Consider the following 15744-nt stretch of genomic DNA (forward strand, 5'->3'; position numbering starts at 1 on the left):
AAATATAGCTCTTTTAGGAAGTAAATAGCCTTTTAGGAAGTGATTTCAGATGCTGAAATACTATTGAATTGCATTTCATTATCTTCACATATCTCATTACCACACATATTACAGATGAAAATGAAAGTAAATTTAGAGTTAGCATACACACACTAATTCTATATATATATATACATATATATATATATATATATGATTAGTATATCTGTCTAAAGTTTCAAACAGACCAACAATAGTCAGTTGTAAATTCTCCTTGAGCTAAAATTTCTCATGCTTATTAAAAAGGGTTTATGATGGGACAAAGCAGGAAGATATCCTTTTTTAGAGAAACAAGAGATTTATTATCAAAGTTTACTAAGATGACATACAGATGTCGGGATAAAGAAATCATTTTTCTTTGTTAGTGAGTTTTGCAAAATGAATAAGTAATCATTTTTAACTTAGGGGTAGGGGTGTAGCTCAGTTGGTAGAGTACTTGTCTAGAATTCACAAAGCCCTGGGTCACATCCCCAGCACCACATGAACCGAGTATGGTGATGTACCCCTATAATTCTGGAACTTGGGAGATAGAAACAGAAGGTCAAGGTCATCCTTTCCTATGTAGTGAATTCAAGGCCGACCTGGAATACATGAGACCCTCTCTCCAAAAAATAAATAAATAAAAGAGAATAATTGTCCGGTTTATCCAAGAGCTCCAAAAAAGAAAAATGAGTAAAACATTTTTAATGTTTCCATTTTGAGACATGACTCATCAAGCAAAGGCACTTTTCACCAAACCGAAGAACTTGAGTTCAGTCCCTAGGACTCACATGATAGAAGTAGAGAACTACTCCACAGGTTGTCCTCTAACCTCCACACAAACACCATAGCACATGTGTGTGCTCACACGTGTGTACATACATATACAAATAGATAAATAAATGTAAAAAATTTAAACTTTCAATTTTGAGTTCTATATGTCCGATATTTTAGAAAATTGGTGTCTTAAGTGCATCTATATAATTTAATTGTATTTCCTAAGTCATGTTCTAAATTATCTTCATCCTTGGTAGACACCATTTATGTCACTGTATAACTGTAAGAACCTGAAGCTTATGGGTCCTCCTCGATCCTTGCTTCTCCCTCATTTCCATTGCCAACCTCCTAGTAAGCGATACTAATTTTATCATTTCATTCATATCACAGAAGCTATTTATTCAGTACAGTCATCATTACAATTTACTTCAGTTTAAAGCCCCAGTGCAGATTTGCTGGTTCTTTTTATAAACGTTCTTTCTGCTAAATTGTTTAAAATTTAAAATAATAAAATTATTTCAGCTTTTATTTCCACACGTGAGTTAGATACGGTTTTTTAGCCTAACACTAGATGACACCTCTAACCCTGGTAATTGATAGGCCCATCCATTCCTTGGTTTGCTCCCTTAGTTGCTCATTCTATTTTGAAAAAGAAATCCATTTATCATGATAATTTGCCACAAAGGAATTGAGGTAGTTTAGAGGTATAGTTTGTTTTGAGTCACTTTAGATGAAAAATACTTTTGAGAAGAAGTATTATTACATATGTTTATGTCGCAGAATTCTGCTCGAATGGTACTATAAGTAATATTTTTCTTCTTTCATGAAAACACCAGGCCTTACTTCAGACTCACGACGTAGTGGCACATGAAGTTTACAGTGATGAAGCATTAAGGGTCACACCTCCCCCGACCTCTCCCTATTTAAATGGTGATTCTCCAGAAAGCGCCAACGGAGACATGGACATGGAGAATGTGACCAGAGTTCGGCTGGTCCAGTTCCAAAAGAACACAGATGAACCAATGGTAAGTAGGAAAAACTGGAGTTACAGTCAGCCAACTTCACCCTGTACGGAGGAGGAAGGCAACAAGGGTGGACATGGATGGTTCTAAACAAATCAGTTTCCAGGTCATCAGTTCCCCTGCCCTTTTCTCCAAGAGTTATCTGCCTGACACCAGATCTTAGATATGGTGGCCATCACACCTCTCCTGAACAATTACTTCTCAACTTTCCAAGAAGAGGTACATTACTCAAGAATTTAAAAAAAAAATCTCTCATATAGCAAAGAAAGAGGCAATTTTGAAGTATTCGCATTGTAAAAATCAGTTAATTAAAAATTCCAGTACTTTCCATATCTTTTGCTTTCACCAAAATTTGAAGAAAAATAATTCAGAAAACATTCAGAGACCTGAATAATGTTCTAAAATAAACTTCCTCCCATTCATATCAACCTGTTTATTCATTTTGCCATGCATTTGGAAGAGAATTGATAGTATACCTCCAATCATTCTCAGGAAATGATTGAGATGATCAGGAAAGGCTCTGGGGTGGTCACTGAGCAGATGAAAAGGATGGAGACCTAGGGGGACACAGTTCAGGCAAACCAAAGAGCATGTACTCTAGAAGTAAGAAGGCTCTTTTGTGGTTTCCAGATGGAAACAAGGCACTGCAGCTGGCCAGCAGACAGTGTGGCCCATAGCAAGGGTGGGCCATACAGTACTGAAAGACATGCTATGTCTTTAGCCTAAAAACAGCAGAAAGCTGCTGAAGGTTTTAAGCTGGGAGCTGGATTTGTTTCTCATTTTTAGAACCAGCAATCTGGAGGCTGTAGTATAGAGTCTAGAAAGACTAGTTAACAAAGCACACACTGCCATGGTGCAGGGGGAGATAATGATACTCAGAACTAGTGGAATGTACATCAAGAGAGAAAACATGAAAAAGCCAGGCATCGTGACCTATGCCTGTAATCCCAGCACTGGGGAGATGAGAGAACCAACTTAATAGCAAGTTCAAAGCCAGCTTGGGCTACTTGAGATTCTGTCTCAAAAAAGATATGAGTGAATGAAAGTAAATCAGCAAGGCAAGTAGTAGGTTGCAATGAAAGAAGCAAGAATCAAGGATGACCCTGCCACGTCAGGCTCATACGACTGAATGCAGAAGGAGATAACGACATTGTGAAGAGGGGCACTGGGCAACCTTCAAGTTTAGAGATGGGAGCATATGTCTAGGGATGAAGACATTCAAATATATGCATTTATCTTTTCTTCAGAGCTTAGAAAAAGCAAAATACCTGCTTAAGAAAGGAGAGGAGATCTGTGACCACAATTTCCAGAGAGCCCTCAGTTCTCTGTTCGTACTCTTGTTCATTGTTCTAACATTATCTGGCTGCACACAGGGGCCATGCAAATCAGGTACCTGCTCTGCTGCTCTCGAGGCTTAGCAACCCTTGGTCTTAAGAGCATGGCTAGCAACAGTTTTTGAGGCCTTGCACATATTATGTTACATCCATGGACCTCAGGTTGTTCACTTCTAGAAGCACACTGACTAAATGATCCTGAGGCCCCTCCAAACTGTGAAAGTCAAAAATTTCATCCATTCATTTTATACTTTGATTTACCCAATGAGCAAATGTTGAAAGTCCATGGGATGTATTCACTGCCTTAGATAAGCTGTGATATAGGGCCAGATAAGATATGGCCCAGTCCTGGAGCTCACCTTCCACAAGGTGGTCCACATTAAGGAGGTAAATTTGCAGGTGAGCACAGTTTGGTAAGCCCAGTTACGACAAAACTAGAGAGAAGAAAAGCCTGTCTAGAGAGGCAGAAGGGGTAATGTCCAACCAAGCAAAGCAGACAGAAAGGTGTAAGGAGGTCCCAAAATATCTTGTGATCATACAATCTGAAGCAAGATAATGGTAGCTGTTTGTCTTTTTTATGTGAGCTGACTACACAAATTGAGGGAAAGAACACACATCTATCTCTGAGTTAGTTTTTTTCAGAAAGCAAAAATGACCTTCAATCACTCCTTAAAGTCTCCTTTAAAAGGCTGTTCTCACTTGTGATCTTGGTGATGGCATATATTTTCACTGGCTGCCATGAAAACAGGAATTATTTCATGTAAAATATATATTAACAATAATAGAATATAACTCTACTGCAGTTACTATGGCTGTTTGCCTGTTCTTTTGCCTTCTTTATAGCTCTGAATTACTCTGAAGAGTATATCTACATGACCTCTTCTGCCTGGTGACCCTCTATAATGCATGCATTCCCTAAGGGTGATACACTTCCTTTATACCCTGTATTTTTCGAGTTTGTGACGCTCAACTCATAACTGTTTCCCTATTGATTAGGACTCCAGTAGTTAGAAATGACAAATACCATACTTGAACTAGCTTACACAAGAGGGGGAAAGCTTGTTTGTATAAGCAATGAAAGACCAAGAATGTATGACACCCTCAATTCCTCCAGTTTGATAAGTTCATACCCATCCAAAGCTGAGCCAACACTTGCCCTAGAGTTTGTGATCTTGGGAACAGAATACGAGTCAATTCTTCTCTGCAGAGAAATTGGGGGGGGGGGCAGAATAAAAAATGTTGACTATAATTGGTTTGAAGTAAATTTCCCTAGCAATGAAGATGCTGTCTTCCTCCTTTACTACTGTGCCTAAAAGGGTCTTCAACATGGTAGGTTCCCATTCATGTCAGTTGAGTTAATATAGAAACCTATTAGTTTTAAGGGTGAGATCTCTGCTGTGCCGTCATTTCCCTTATGAAACTTGGTTTGACGTGTGTATTCATTTATAACATTTTCCAGAACACTACTTTAGGTAACCATACATACTGACGGTACAAATTGGAAATGAAACCTAAACATTACAATTGAATGTTAGGACCACAATCATTTTGATAAACTGTTCTTTTAACCGGACTTGCCTAATCCTTCTGAGAGCTTCAAAATAGGAACCATGCAAAAATATATTTTGTGGCGTGGTTCAAATTAAACTTAGAATATAAATTCTGAGATAACTCCATGAAGCTTTATGACAGAATTTTATTCTCCAAAGAGGCAAAATTGAATGCCTACTACTAACCACTTCAAATTCAAGACCACCATCCTATAAAGTGACCTTGTTCAAATATACATAATTCTGGGCTCTATTCCTGTGCCCATGAATATAAATCTAAAGAGTGTGCTTAAGAGTCAGCATTATTTAACAGCTCCCTGTGTGATTCTTAGGATTGACCAAGTCTACTGCAAAAACATATTTATGGAAGTTTGTCTTGTAATAGGGAATGTTTGAAAAATAAAATGGAAAATGGCTGTAACTACAACTATGAAACTTAGGCTTCTGGCCCTCTCATCTGAAACAGATGAAATTGTGACAAATACTAAATTACAAGTCAGAATGGTTTTGGAGACGTTGGACATCAAGCAACAAAGAATAGAGTTCTCTGAGAGAGAGGATGCAAAGACAGTAACACCTGTAATTGTCCCACCTTACTACCTTTAGAGAGTTTCCAGGCCAGCGCATGGGGAGGGAGTTCTGAAGCAGAGCAGGCAGAGTCCCTAGATTGAGAATCTAGGAGGACCAACAAAAGTGTCTTTCAAAAATGGGCCAAATATAAAATATCTGTAGACATGCCAAAGCTAAAAGACTATCACTTTTTTCCTTCTCTCTTAAATCTCTTTCAATGATACTTTGCAGTGAGATGTATAAGAATGTAAAATGGATTACAAGGGTAACACAAAGGTCAAGTAGAAAGAAATGGCTGTGCACTATTAGGAAGTTCTCATAAATGAGGTAGTATAGTATCACTCAAAGACAAGTTGGTAGGTTAAATACATATGCTATAATAAAGCCCAATACAGCCGCGAAAGCAGCAACACCAAGGGTTACAGATAACTGGGACTGGGGGAAGACTGAAGAGGCGGCTCAGTGGGTGAGAGAGCTTGCTGGGTCGGCATCCCATCACCCGTGTCAAATCAGATGGGCTTGTAACTGTAGCCCTGGAGATGAAGGACGGGGAGCATCACTAGGATTTGTTGGCTGTCAGCAAAGCAAAAAATACCACAAGATACAGCAGAATGAGAATAAATCCACAATAACACAGAAAAAAGAAGTTCAAAGAGAACACAGAAGAAGTGGAACACAGGAAGATATATTTATACCAAACTATGTTACAATCATGCTAAATCTTAATAGTCTAAATTCTCCAGTTAAAAAGCAGAGGTTGGCAAGCCTTTAATCCCAGCACTCAGGAGACAGAGGCAGGCAGATCTCTGTGAGTTCGAGGCCAGCCTGGTCTACAGAGCAAGATCCAGCTCAGCCAGGGCTACACAGAGAAACCCTGTCTGGAAACCCCACAAGAAAAAAGCTAAGGTTGTCTGTCAGATTGGTTAAAAAAAAAATTCATCGCATGCTACCTGCAAAAAATGTACTTAATACAAAAAGAAAAATAGTTTCAAAATAAGGATAGAAAAGCTGTATCGGTATAACATTATTCAGATGAAGGCTGAAGTGGCTATATTAATATCAAAGTTTATTCTCAGACTATAATGAAGGTAAATTGGAAACTAATAACAGATAGAAGCCGGGTATAGTATTACACCTATAATCCCAGTGCTCAAGAGGCAGAGCCAGGAGGATTGTGCATTTGAGGGCAGCCTGGGCTACACAGCAAGAATATCTCAAAAATAAATAAAAAGTGAAAAGAAAAAAATTTTTTAAAAAGGAAGAAAATATCTCAAACACTTGAAAACTAAGTAAGACAATTTGAAGTAACCCAAGAAGAAATCAGAAGGTAATTAGCATTTTGCAATTAATGAAAATTAATTGCACTGTATCAAATTTTGTGTGATGTGACTGGAATAATACTTAGTAAGGAGAAATATATATTAACAAAAATGTCTCAATTCAGTTACCTTGACTCACATCTCCACCACTAAAAAAAAGACCAATGAAAACAAATTAAAGCCAAGATAAGTAGAATATGTAATAAAAATCAATAGAAACAAATGAGAATGGCAATATGTCGCAGTGGTAAAGTGTTGGCATAGTATCTATGAGGCCCTGAATTCAATCCTCAGTACTGAAAACAAGGTAGCAGCCAGTGGACTAGGAAACAAACTCAGCAACGTCAACCAAACAGAAGATCAGCTCGGTAATGAAAACAATGACTCTGTGGCTATTGCAGTCATGTTTCCTGAGGAGATGTAAACAGACGTCTCTTCACCCCAGACAGGCCTCACATAATTCTACATGAACTTTTCCCAAAACAATGAAAAGGAAGTTCTTCCCAACTCATTCTATAAAGCCAGTGCTACCCTATAAAACCAGATGATAACATTACAAGAAAGGTGAGGATTAGAATCTCTCATGAATATAGATGCAAAACTTCTAAACATAATTTTAGCAAAGCAAATTAACAAAATATGAAAACATTAATATATGCTCATTTCAATAGTGTATATACTAAAATATTAACACAGAAAAAGTTATCCTGGTGTCTGTAGAAAGGTGATACGCAAATACATGAAATGTCCCAAATCTTAAAAAAAAAAAAAATGAGTAAATGGAGATTAAGCCAGGAATTGCTTTATTATAACTGCCAAAACTGGAAGCAGTGCAGTGGAGGGATGGATGAACACGTTCTTGTGTCTAAACAATGCAAAACTGTTCAACAAGGACCAAAAGTAAGTTATTGATAATATAACAAAATGGTAGACTCTCAAAAGAATTGTGATAAGTTAAAGAAAGCAACCAAAATGACTGTTGCTCCATTTCTAGATGATACAAATTTACCTATAGTCAGGAAAGGCCCATCAGTGATTGTTTGGGCATGAGTAGAGAGCATAGAGCAATGGGAGTAGATAACCAACAAATAAGAGGAAATCTCTGGGGATAAGACACAGTTACCACCTGATTGTAGTGAAAGAGCCACACGTACTTGCGTGTATTAAACTAAGCAAATTTTACAGTTTGAAATATTTTATGTGGGTTATAAAATAAAACTATTATTTTGTGGAAGAAATATAAGGGATATACTAGTAGAAAGTATATAAACTAAGCAGGAGTAAAAACCTTTTTTTAATAGTTGGCAACATAGAAAAGGGATGTGAAAAATAATCATAATTAAAAAATTAAAAAGCACTGCATAAAATGCATGCATGGTATTATAGCAGTCAAAACACCAGCAAGTAGCATTTCTATCATAGAACAATTTTGTGAGTAAAGTAATAGAAGATCTTCATCTTCTATATATTTTCTAATGATTTTATAACTCTTCTAATTAAAATTACCTACAGTAAAATCACAAATATAAAATAGTGCTTTCATTTAAAAGTTGTACCCTTACCAACTTTTTTTTCTTTCCTTTTTTTTTTTTTTTGTTACAGGGAATCACTTTGAAAATGAATGAGCTAAATCATTGTATTGTTGCGAGAATCATGCACGGGGGTATGATTCACAGGCAAGGTGAGTTCCATCTGTAATTCTTTCATCGCCTTTCTTAATTCTTCCGATTCTACTGATAGAAATAAGGGGGAGTGTTCTGTTTTGTTTTTATAATTCACATAAAAGAGCTGTTTGTCTTTGAGTTTCAGTCATTGTAGACCACGTTTCTGAGTTCCGTCCCCACCACCGGAAATAAAGTAAAATAAAAACTCCAAGTATTGTTTTATCTGTATCCCACCAATTTTGATATGCAACCATTTGTTATAATTCATTTGTCAGTATTCTTACATTCCTATTATATTTTTCATTGGCCCATAAGTGATTCAGAAGTATTTTTTATTTATCATATTTGAAGAGATTTTCAAGACATCTTTCTGTAATTTACTGCTAACTTAATTGTATTGTGGTCAGAGAGTGTGGTCTGTATCACATCATTTCTTGGAGGTTTTTAAGACTTTCCTAATGGCATAGCACTTTAATCGTTTTTGTGAATCTGTATTTATGAAGAACCTTTATTTTTTAACCGCTGCATACAGAGTTCCCTATATAATGATTGGCTTGGTGTTGTTAATGTTTTTGTTTAAATCTTCTATGTGTTGATTTTTTTGTATGCTTGACCTACCAATATTTAAATATCCATTTATAGTAGTAGAGTATTTCATTGTCTACTTATAAATCTCTCTTTGGACTTACATATTTGACTATATAAATTAGGTACATGGGCCACAAACTCACTAGGTAGCCAAGGGTGACTTTAAACTTGTAATCCTCCTGCCTCCACCTCCTGAGCACTGGGATTAAGGTTGTGCACTACTGTGACCAGTTTAGATCACTATTTTTTGATAGGAGTAGTTTATTAATATTTGTTGTGATGATTCTACTATCTTGCTTTCCTTGTTCAATTTTTGGTGACTTTTTTGTTTCATTACCCCCTAATTATTAGCTTTTAATTTCTGCACCCTATTTCTGTGATGTTAATGGTTACCTTGAAATTTTAAACTTTACATATATTCAAGTTAAACAATATCTTTATTATGTTTATTTACTTTTGTGTGTGTGTGCTCACACATGCACATATGCACACACACAAACATTCACACATACACATGCCACAGCATGCATGTAGAGGTCAGAGGACAGCTTCTGGGAGTCAGTTCTCTTTCCACCGTGTGGGTCCCAGGGATTGAACTCAGTTTGTCAGACTTGATGGCAAGAGCCTTTTACTGCTGGCCCAGATTTCTTTTTATGTTATTCTTTCTGAATCTGTATAGTAACACTTTGATCAGTTCAAGGAAATGTTCAACTGCTCAAACATTGCCTCTTCTTCATTCTCTCTGTTCTTTCTGAATTTCAGTTAGATGTACATTAAACACTCCTATATTCCATAGCTTTTTATATATATTCTTTATTTCTTGTTTCCTGTTTTTCTTATATCTTTATTTCTATGACTTATATTATACATAATCTTTTGTTATATCTTCAAGTTCACTGAAACTCTCCTCAGCCATGTCTGAATTCTTACTCAACTTATCCACTTATTAGCTTATGTCATCATTTATGTTTTTGTTTTAGAAGTCCTAGTCATTTGTCTTATTTTCAGTTCTCTCTGCTCTTACCTGATAGTATCTTATAAGGTTGTCAACAAATTTCTGTGGCCAGCCATCAAAACTGTGCTTTCTGAAAGAAGATCTTATCTGTTTGGATGGTTTTACTACATAAAAGTTAAATAATGCTGCAGCCAAATGTGGCCCTGTCTCTGAGACATTGGCTTTTAGATATATAACTTATTTTTATTATACTCATTTACTTGTTATGTGTGTGATTTCTTAGGTACACTTCATGTTGGTGATGAAATTCGAGAAATCAATGGCATCAGTGTCGCTAACCAAACAGTGGAACAGCTACAAAAAATGCTTGTAAGTAAATGAAAGTTTTCCCTTTTCTAAGATTAATTTTTAGTTCATTAGCTTAGATTTTTATCTTTTGAGACATGTATTTATTATGTGTTTGTGTGTGAGTGTGGTTGCACACATGCCTCTACATATGTGGAGTTCAGAGGACAACTTGAAGGAACTAGTTCTCTGCTTCCTTCATGTGGACCCCAGGGATTGAACTCAGGTCATCAAGCTTTGTGGCAAGTGCCTTTACATGCTGAGCCATCTTTTTAAATTTATTATGTTTTTAATTAAAATATAATAACAACATTTCCTGCCTTCCATTTCCTCCCTCCAACCCCTTCTATAGACAATTCCCCTAATCCCTCTCACTCATAGACACTTTTTCTTTGTTAGTATACATGTATAAATGTTTACATATATAAATACAATCTGCTGAGTCCATTAAATGTTAATGTATGTACATGCTTTCAGAGCTAACCACTTAGAATTGGATGACCAAGTGGGAAGCTCATCCCTGGAAATAACTAATTCTCCCTCTCAACAGCCCTCAGTTGCCTATAGTTCTTTGTCTATGGGTGGCGCTCCATGTGTTGTTTATTTTAACTTCAGCACAGTGACTGAGGCTTAATCTACTGCTATTTCAGCCAGCAATTGTGACTCCACAGTTACTGGCCTGCTTCTCTATCAGTGGGCCAGCTGCTCAGGCTGCAGCCTGTCGGGAATTTTGTTCTCGCAGGCATGGGCTCTGTCGCTGCAGCTAAAGGTAGCTTTAACTAAATCTCTATCATTATTTATAAATAGATTCAAAGGCTGGGGTGAAAACCTGCTAGCTCAGAGAGGTTGAGTAGCACCTAGCTAACCTTCTCTCCTTGCTGGTGTCTCCCAAAGAGAGTGTCCTTCTGCTCTGCCAAACAAAAAAGCTCTATGCTACTCCAAATCCCTCCCTACTTCTGGTGCATCTCTCTATCTCTTCCAGGTGCCCTCTGAAGCTCTATGATTACTTTCTGTCAACTAGTTGCTAATTCAGCCTCCTGACCCAAGGTTTATTAATTAATGCACATGCAAATTTGGAGTGCACAGTTGATCGAATATCCCCCAGCACCCATGAGATTTCCCCCTTCCATGATAGCATGTCTATCAGTGTTCTCATTGTTTAGGTCCTGTTGCTGAGCCATCTTGACAGCTCCATCAACTTATTTTGTAAAACGTACATAATATAGGGAATGGAGAGATGGCTCAGTGGGTAAAAGCACTTATGGGTTTACCTGAGTTTGGATGCCACACCCATGTAAAAAGCAGGGCATGATCTCACCTGCCTATAACCCCAGTATTGTGTCCAGTGGAGACATGAGGGTAGCTGGGGCTTGCTAGCCACCACCCTAGTTCCAGGTTCAGTGAGAGATCCTGTCTCAAAGAAGTAAGGTGGAGAGTGAAAGAGCAGAGTACTCAACATGTTCTTTTGGCCCCCACAAGCATATGCACCCAGGTGCTGGCACTCACATACCCACATGCACACACACCGACCACAGATACAGCAACCATATTCCCACTTATGCCAGGCACACACACTGAATAAATAGATATTTAAAAACACACATCATTCTTCAGTCATCATCAGAATGCTTCTTGTACCATCATGTATGTGAGTTGAACTTCTGCAATGATCATTAAAAACTGACAACTAGGAAAATATTTTAGTTGCAGTGGAGTTTGGAACCATTTTGCCTGCCTTTAGCAGTGTGGGCTTTCACACTGTTCATTCTTCGTCTGTTTCTTGCCAACCAGATATTTACAGAAAAGCCTTCCCGATATGTACTTGTGTGAACTAGTTTCTCACTGACCTCAAAAGGCTCCTGATATAAGCAATATCAGAAACCTCTTTCCTGTTTAGCTGAGTCATGGCCAGCTGTAGTATATCTCTCTACAGCACAAAGGGGAGGAAAGTCACTGTAGGCCAGGCCATTATTGACTATACTAAAAAAAATCTGTACTGAAATTAGGCCTTGAATTAAAAGCATTGACATCCATTGACAGACCCCCATCTGTGTTCTTTGTTGTAGCAAACAGAGGGAAACGTTTGTTTTATGCCTTGGGTCCTTCTTTCTGCTACAGTGCAGCAGCTTCCCATGTAATGAATGCCTATTAGGCATGAAGTAAGCATCCAAGGCTTGCTGTAATAAAAAAGAATGCCAAAATTAATAAAGTACAAAAGCAATTTTATGGAGATAGCATCAGAGAGTAGCATATTAAATAGGATTTTTATGTAATTACTTAGTCTCTTGTTCGGTTCGATGTATAGTCATTCTTGTAAGGTATGCCATTTCGACTCTTTTGTATTCAAGAAGATAGCCATCAGAGATGTATACGGTTATTCACTGCTAGGTGTAGGCTAGTGAGCCTTGACTTCACTGGACCTTTCCCAGAAACTTCTACCAGTAACCTGAGCATAGTGAGGTTTTAGTTTAGGGCTGTGTGCTGTCAGGTGGTGCGTACTAATTGCACCCACGTGTTTTGAATGGTTTCTTCTGTGTTTTTGCGTGCAATATGTGTTTGAACTCTCCTCTTTTTTCCCCCAGAGGGAAATGCGGGGGAGTATTACCTTCAAGATTGTGCCAAGCTACCGCACTCAGTCTTCATCCTGTGAGGTAATAACTCTAACAAGCCTCACCCATCTTCTCTGAGTTCTTAACTAACTGTCTGCTGATGGCTGAATGTTTTTGCTTTCTGGGAAATTGTTTCTGCCTGTGCTGTTAGATCACCGCACACCAATTTTACAACGAAGATAACGGAACAGAGGAGGTCCCACCCACCTCCTCAGCCCCACTTCTATGCAGCTATCTTCAGCCTTTCTACAGCCAAATCTAAGCCAAATATAGAAATGCTACAATAACATAAAGTTTGATAAAGAAAAAACAATGAAATCCCTGAGGCAAAAAATACAGCAGTATATTCAGGAAGTCCACTCACCTCCCTTCTTAGGAAATCTCACAGGTAGTTCTTCTTTCCAAGAATCTGAGAAGTGATCAACTTCTGTTGAGATATTGGTGTTTGAATGACTGGCAGGTCTCAAGATGAGCATTAAGACCCTGATGATTTGGTAACTGGCTTCACTACAGGGATGTGGGCTTTTGCAACCTTTTGTAAAAGTCTTCATCTTTGAAATGTTAAAGGACTCATAAACAAATACCTTTTGTAGAATAATAGCCCCAACATTTCTTAAAACATATTTATCTTATTGCAATTAGAGCTCTTCCAATTTATATTTTTTTTTTTTTGGTTTTATATTGTTCGTTATACTCAAAAATCTATTCTTTCTATTTTGGGAGATACGAATTATCATAATAATATGATTCTTTGGTTATAGCATATTCAGCTCAAGTTTTATTTATTGAAGCTTATTTTAAAATTTTTCCTGTGGATCTTCCAAGGAAAGATATGTTATTATGAAGCACAAGAGCTGGGGAGATAGCTCAGTGGTGGAATGCTTGCCTAGCATGTGTGAGGCCCTAGGTTTAAATCCGATCACTGCAAATAAGTAGATATGAAGTGTACATTTTCTAAAGGTAATTTTTAAGAGCTGGTTGCTAACTTACTAGATTTATGCTTAAGAAAATTTGAAATAGAAATTACTTTTCAAGTCTCTAATGATGCTACAAATTTCACAAGAAAACAATTAGAGGGTTCATATTTTTCATCTAAGCCTATTCAACATGTGTATAAGAATCTGTGCTTTTGTCAAGTGAGCCAGTGACAATTAAAGTGTCTATTTTGTTGGGTCTTGAGCTCCTCTTGGTGGCTTCCTATGGAATGTCAATTAATAATATATTTCAAAACTTTGCAGAACTTCTCCAGCTTCAAGATTCGGAGCATTAAATTTGGTTCCTTATGAACCTTTCAGGGAAAGAGAGAATAGCATGCATACATTTTTGTATAGATAATTTTTTTTTAAATTTTTATTTTGCAATACAATTAAGTTCTACATACAGGCACAGATTCCCTTGTTCTCCCCCCTCCCGCCCCCCTCACCTTCCCCCCAGCCCGAATACTCTAAAACCATAGCTGTTCCTCACACCATTTCTCATGTGTTGAAGAAATTGAATAAATAGATTAGATTGAGGGGCGGCACTAACCAGAAGATATTGTTAGTTATTAACTATACAAGTTTCTTTCTTTTTTTTTCAAGTGGTTGAGCTAGTTTGAGGAAGACACAAGTATTATACATATAAATTCTATACCTTTGAATATTAGGAAAAAAGTAATGATTCCCTTCCCTTATTCTGTTCACTTCCAACATTTAAACGCACTGCTGTTGTTGTTGTTGTTGGATTTTTTTAACCCACCTGGGCTTGGCCTCTTCCTAGCTATGGCAAGGCTTCTCAAATGAAGGCTCATACTTTCCCCATACCCTCCCCTACTGACTTGAATCCCCAAGGATGACAAACAGAGATCAACCACTCATTAATGTTTGAGAATGGTCCTCTAAAGGATCTCATTCTATTTCAGGCTAGTAAATTCCAGAAGTTTTCTTTCAATATTCTAGAAAAAATATGTCTTTTGAACAGAAGTTCATAAAGAACTCTAAAAATTAAATATTTAAAGCACTTATTTTCTTCTCTTAGTTAGCTCTTTTCATTAAAGTTGACTTGGACACTAAGGAATGGGACCTGCGAAGGATTCTGAGTGGGTTGAAGAGCAGAGAGATCTGGGAGTGTGGCTCTAGGGACAGTGCTGTGGCTCCTGGGAGTTTGGCCAGAAGGAGAACAGTGTTATTTAGAGTTACTATTTTACTCAGTCCGTTAAAGTCATACAAAGGGAGAGGGTTGTTCTCTGGTGCAGCTTTCTCTTTTACTCCATTAGTACTATTTATCCTAGAAAGGTCTAAGGTGATGGATTACATGTGAATTCTTTCTCTTAGGTTCATTTACTCTCAATGGAGTCATTTGGTAGTTCTTGGCAGTGAGGTACCTAAAAACCATTGCCTGCTTCTCAAACCCATTCTTTACCTATTCTTTAATATAAAACTAGGCAGTTGAGATCTTTAGCACAATAGTATTATAATATTTATCATCATGAGGTATTTGATAGGGTTTTAATATCACTCTCCTGAGGTCCCAATAAAAAAAAAACAAAGATTGTAGAATTTGGGATACCGGAGAAATCATTAATGAATGACAACACCATCCTCACTTATAATATGGGAATCCTCAAACTACAAAAAAGTTTTTTCATACTTCTGTGAAATCATGCAAATAAGTCAGTACGGCACCTTTTATAGCGTTAACCGGAAAGGAAATGGTTGTCAGACTGTGGTGGTAACTGTTGATGTAATATCTGTTTCTGTGCTGCTGTTCTGTGTTAATGAACCTTGTGTCTTATTTCAGAGAGATTCCCCCTCCACTTCCAGACAGTCCCCTGCTAATGGTCATAGCAGCACTAACAATTCTGTTTCGGTAAGAACTCTAGCTCCACACAGCCAAGTGTGACAATTCTGTTGGTGCTCACCTGCCATGAGTGTTTAGTTACATGTGTTCGGTGGCAAGATTGTCTACTGCAGCAGCAGTGCAGTTTACTCCTGGAAAACCCTTCCTCAACATTT

General features: G+C 37.5%; 1 protein-coding gene across 3 annotated transcripts in view; it reads left to right on the forward strand.

The window, feature by feature from the left end:
• The window catches only part of Cask (calcium/calmodulin dependent serine protein kinase), a 338698-nt gene that overhangs the window by 293100 nt on the left and 29854 nt on the right, over positions 1-15744 (forward strand). For 2 of the 3 annotated variants that reach the window (XM_059249986.1, XM_059249987.1), the window contains exons 14-18: positions 1632-1820; positions 8193-8271; positions 10081-10166; positions 12725-12793; positions 15530-15598. In XM_059249986.1, coding sequence (XP_059105969.1) covers positions 1632-1820; positions 8193-8271; positions 10081-10166; positions 12725-12793; positions 15530-15598 — 492 coding nt within the window. The remainder of the gene's footprint in view (positions 1-1631; positions 1821-8192; positions 8272-10080; positions 10167-12724; positions 12794-15529; positions 15599-15744) is intronic. The other variant, XM_059249988.1, reaches the window with a different exon arrangement.

Source organism: Peromyscus eremicus, chromosome X (genome assembly GCF_949786415.1).
Source record: "Peromyscus eremicus chromosome X, PerEre_H2_v1, whole genome shotgun sequence".
Classification (NCBI taxonomy): domain Eukaryota; kingdom Metazoa; phylum Chordata; class Mammalia; order Rodentia; family Cricetidae; genus Peromyscus; species Peromyscus eremicus.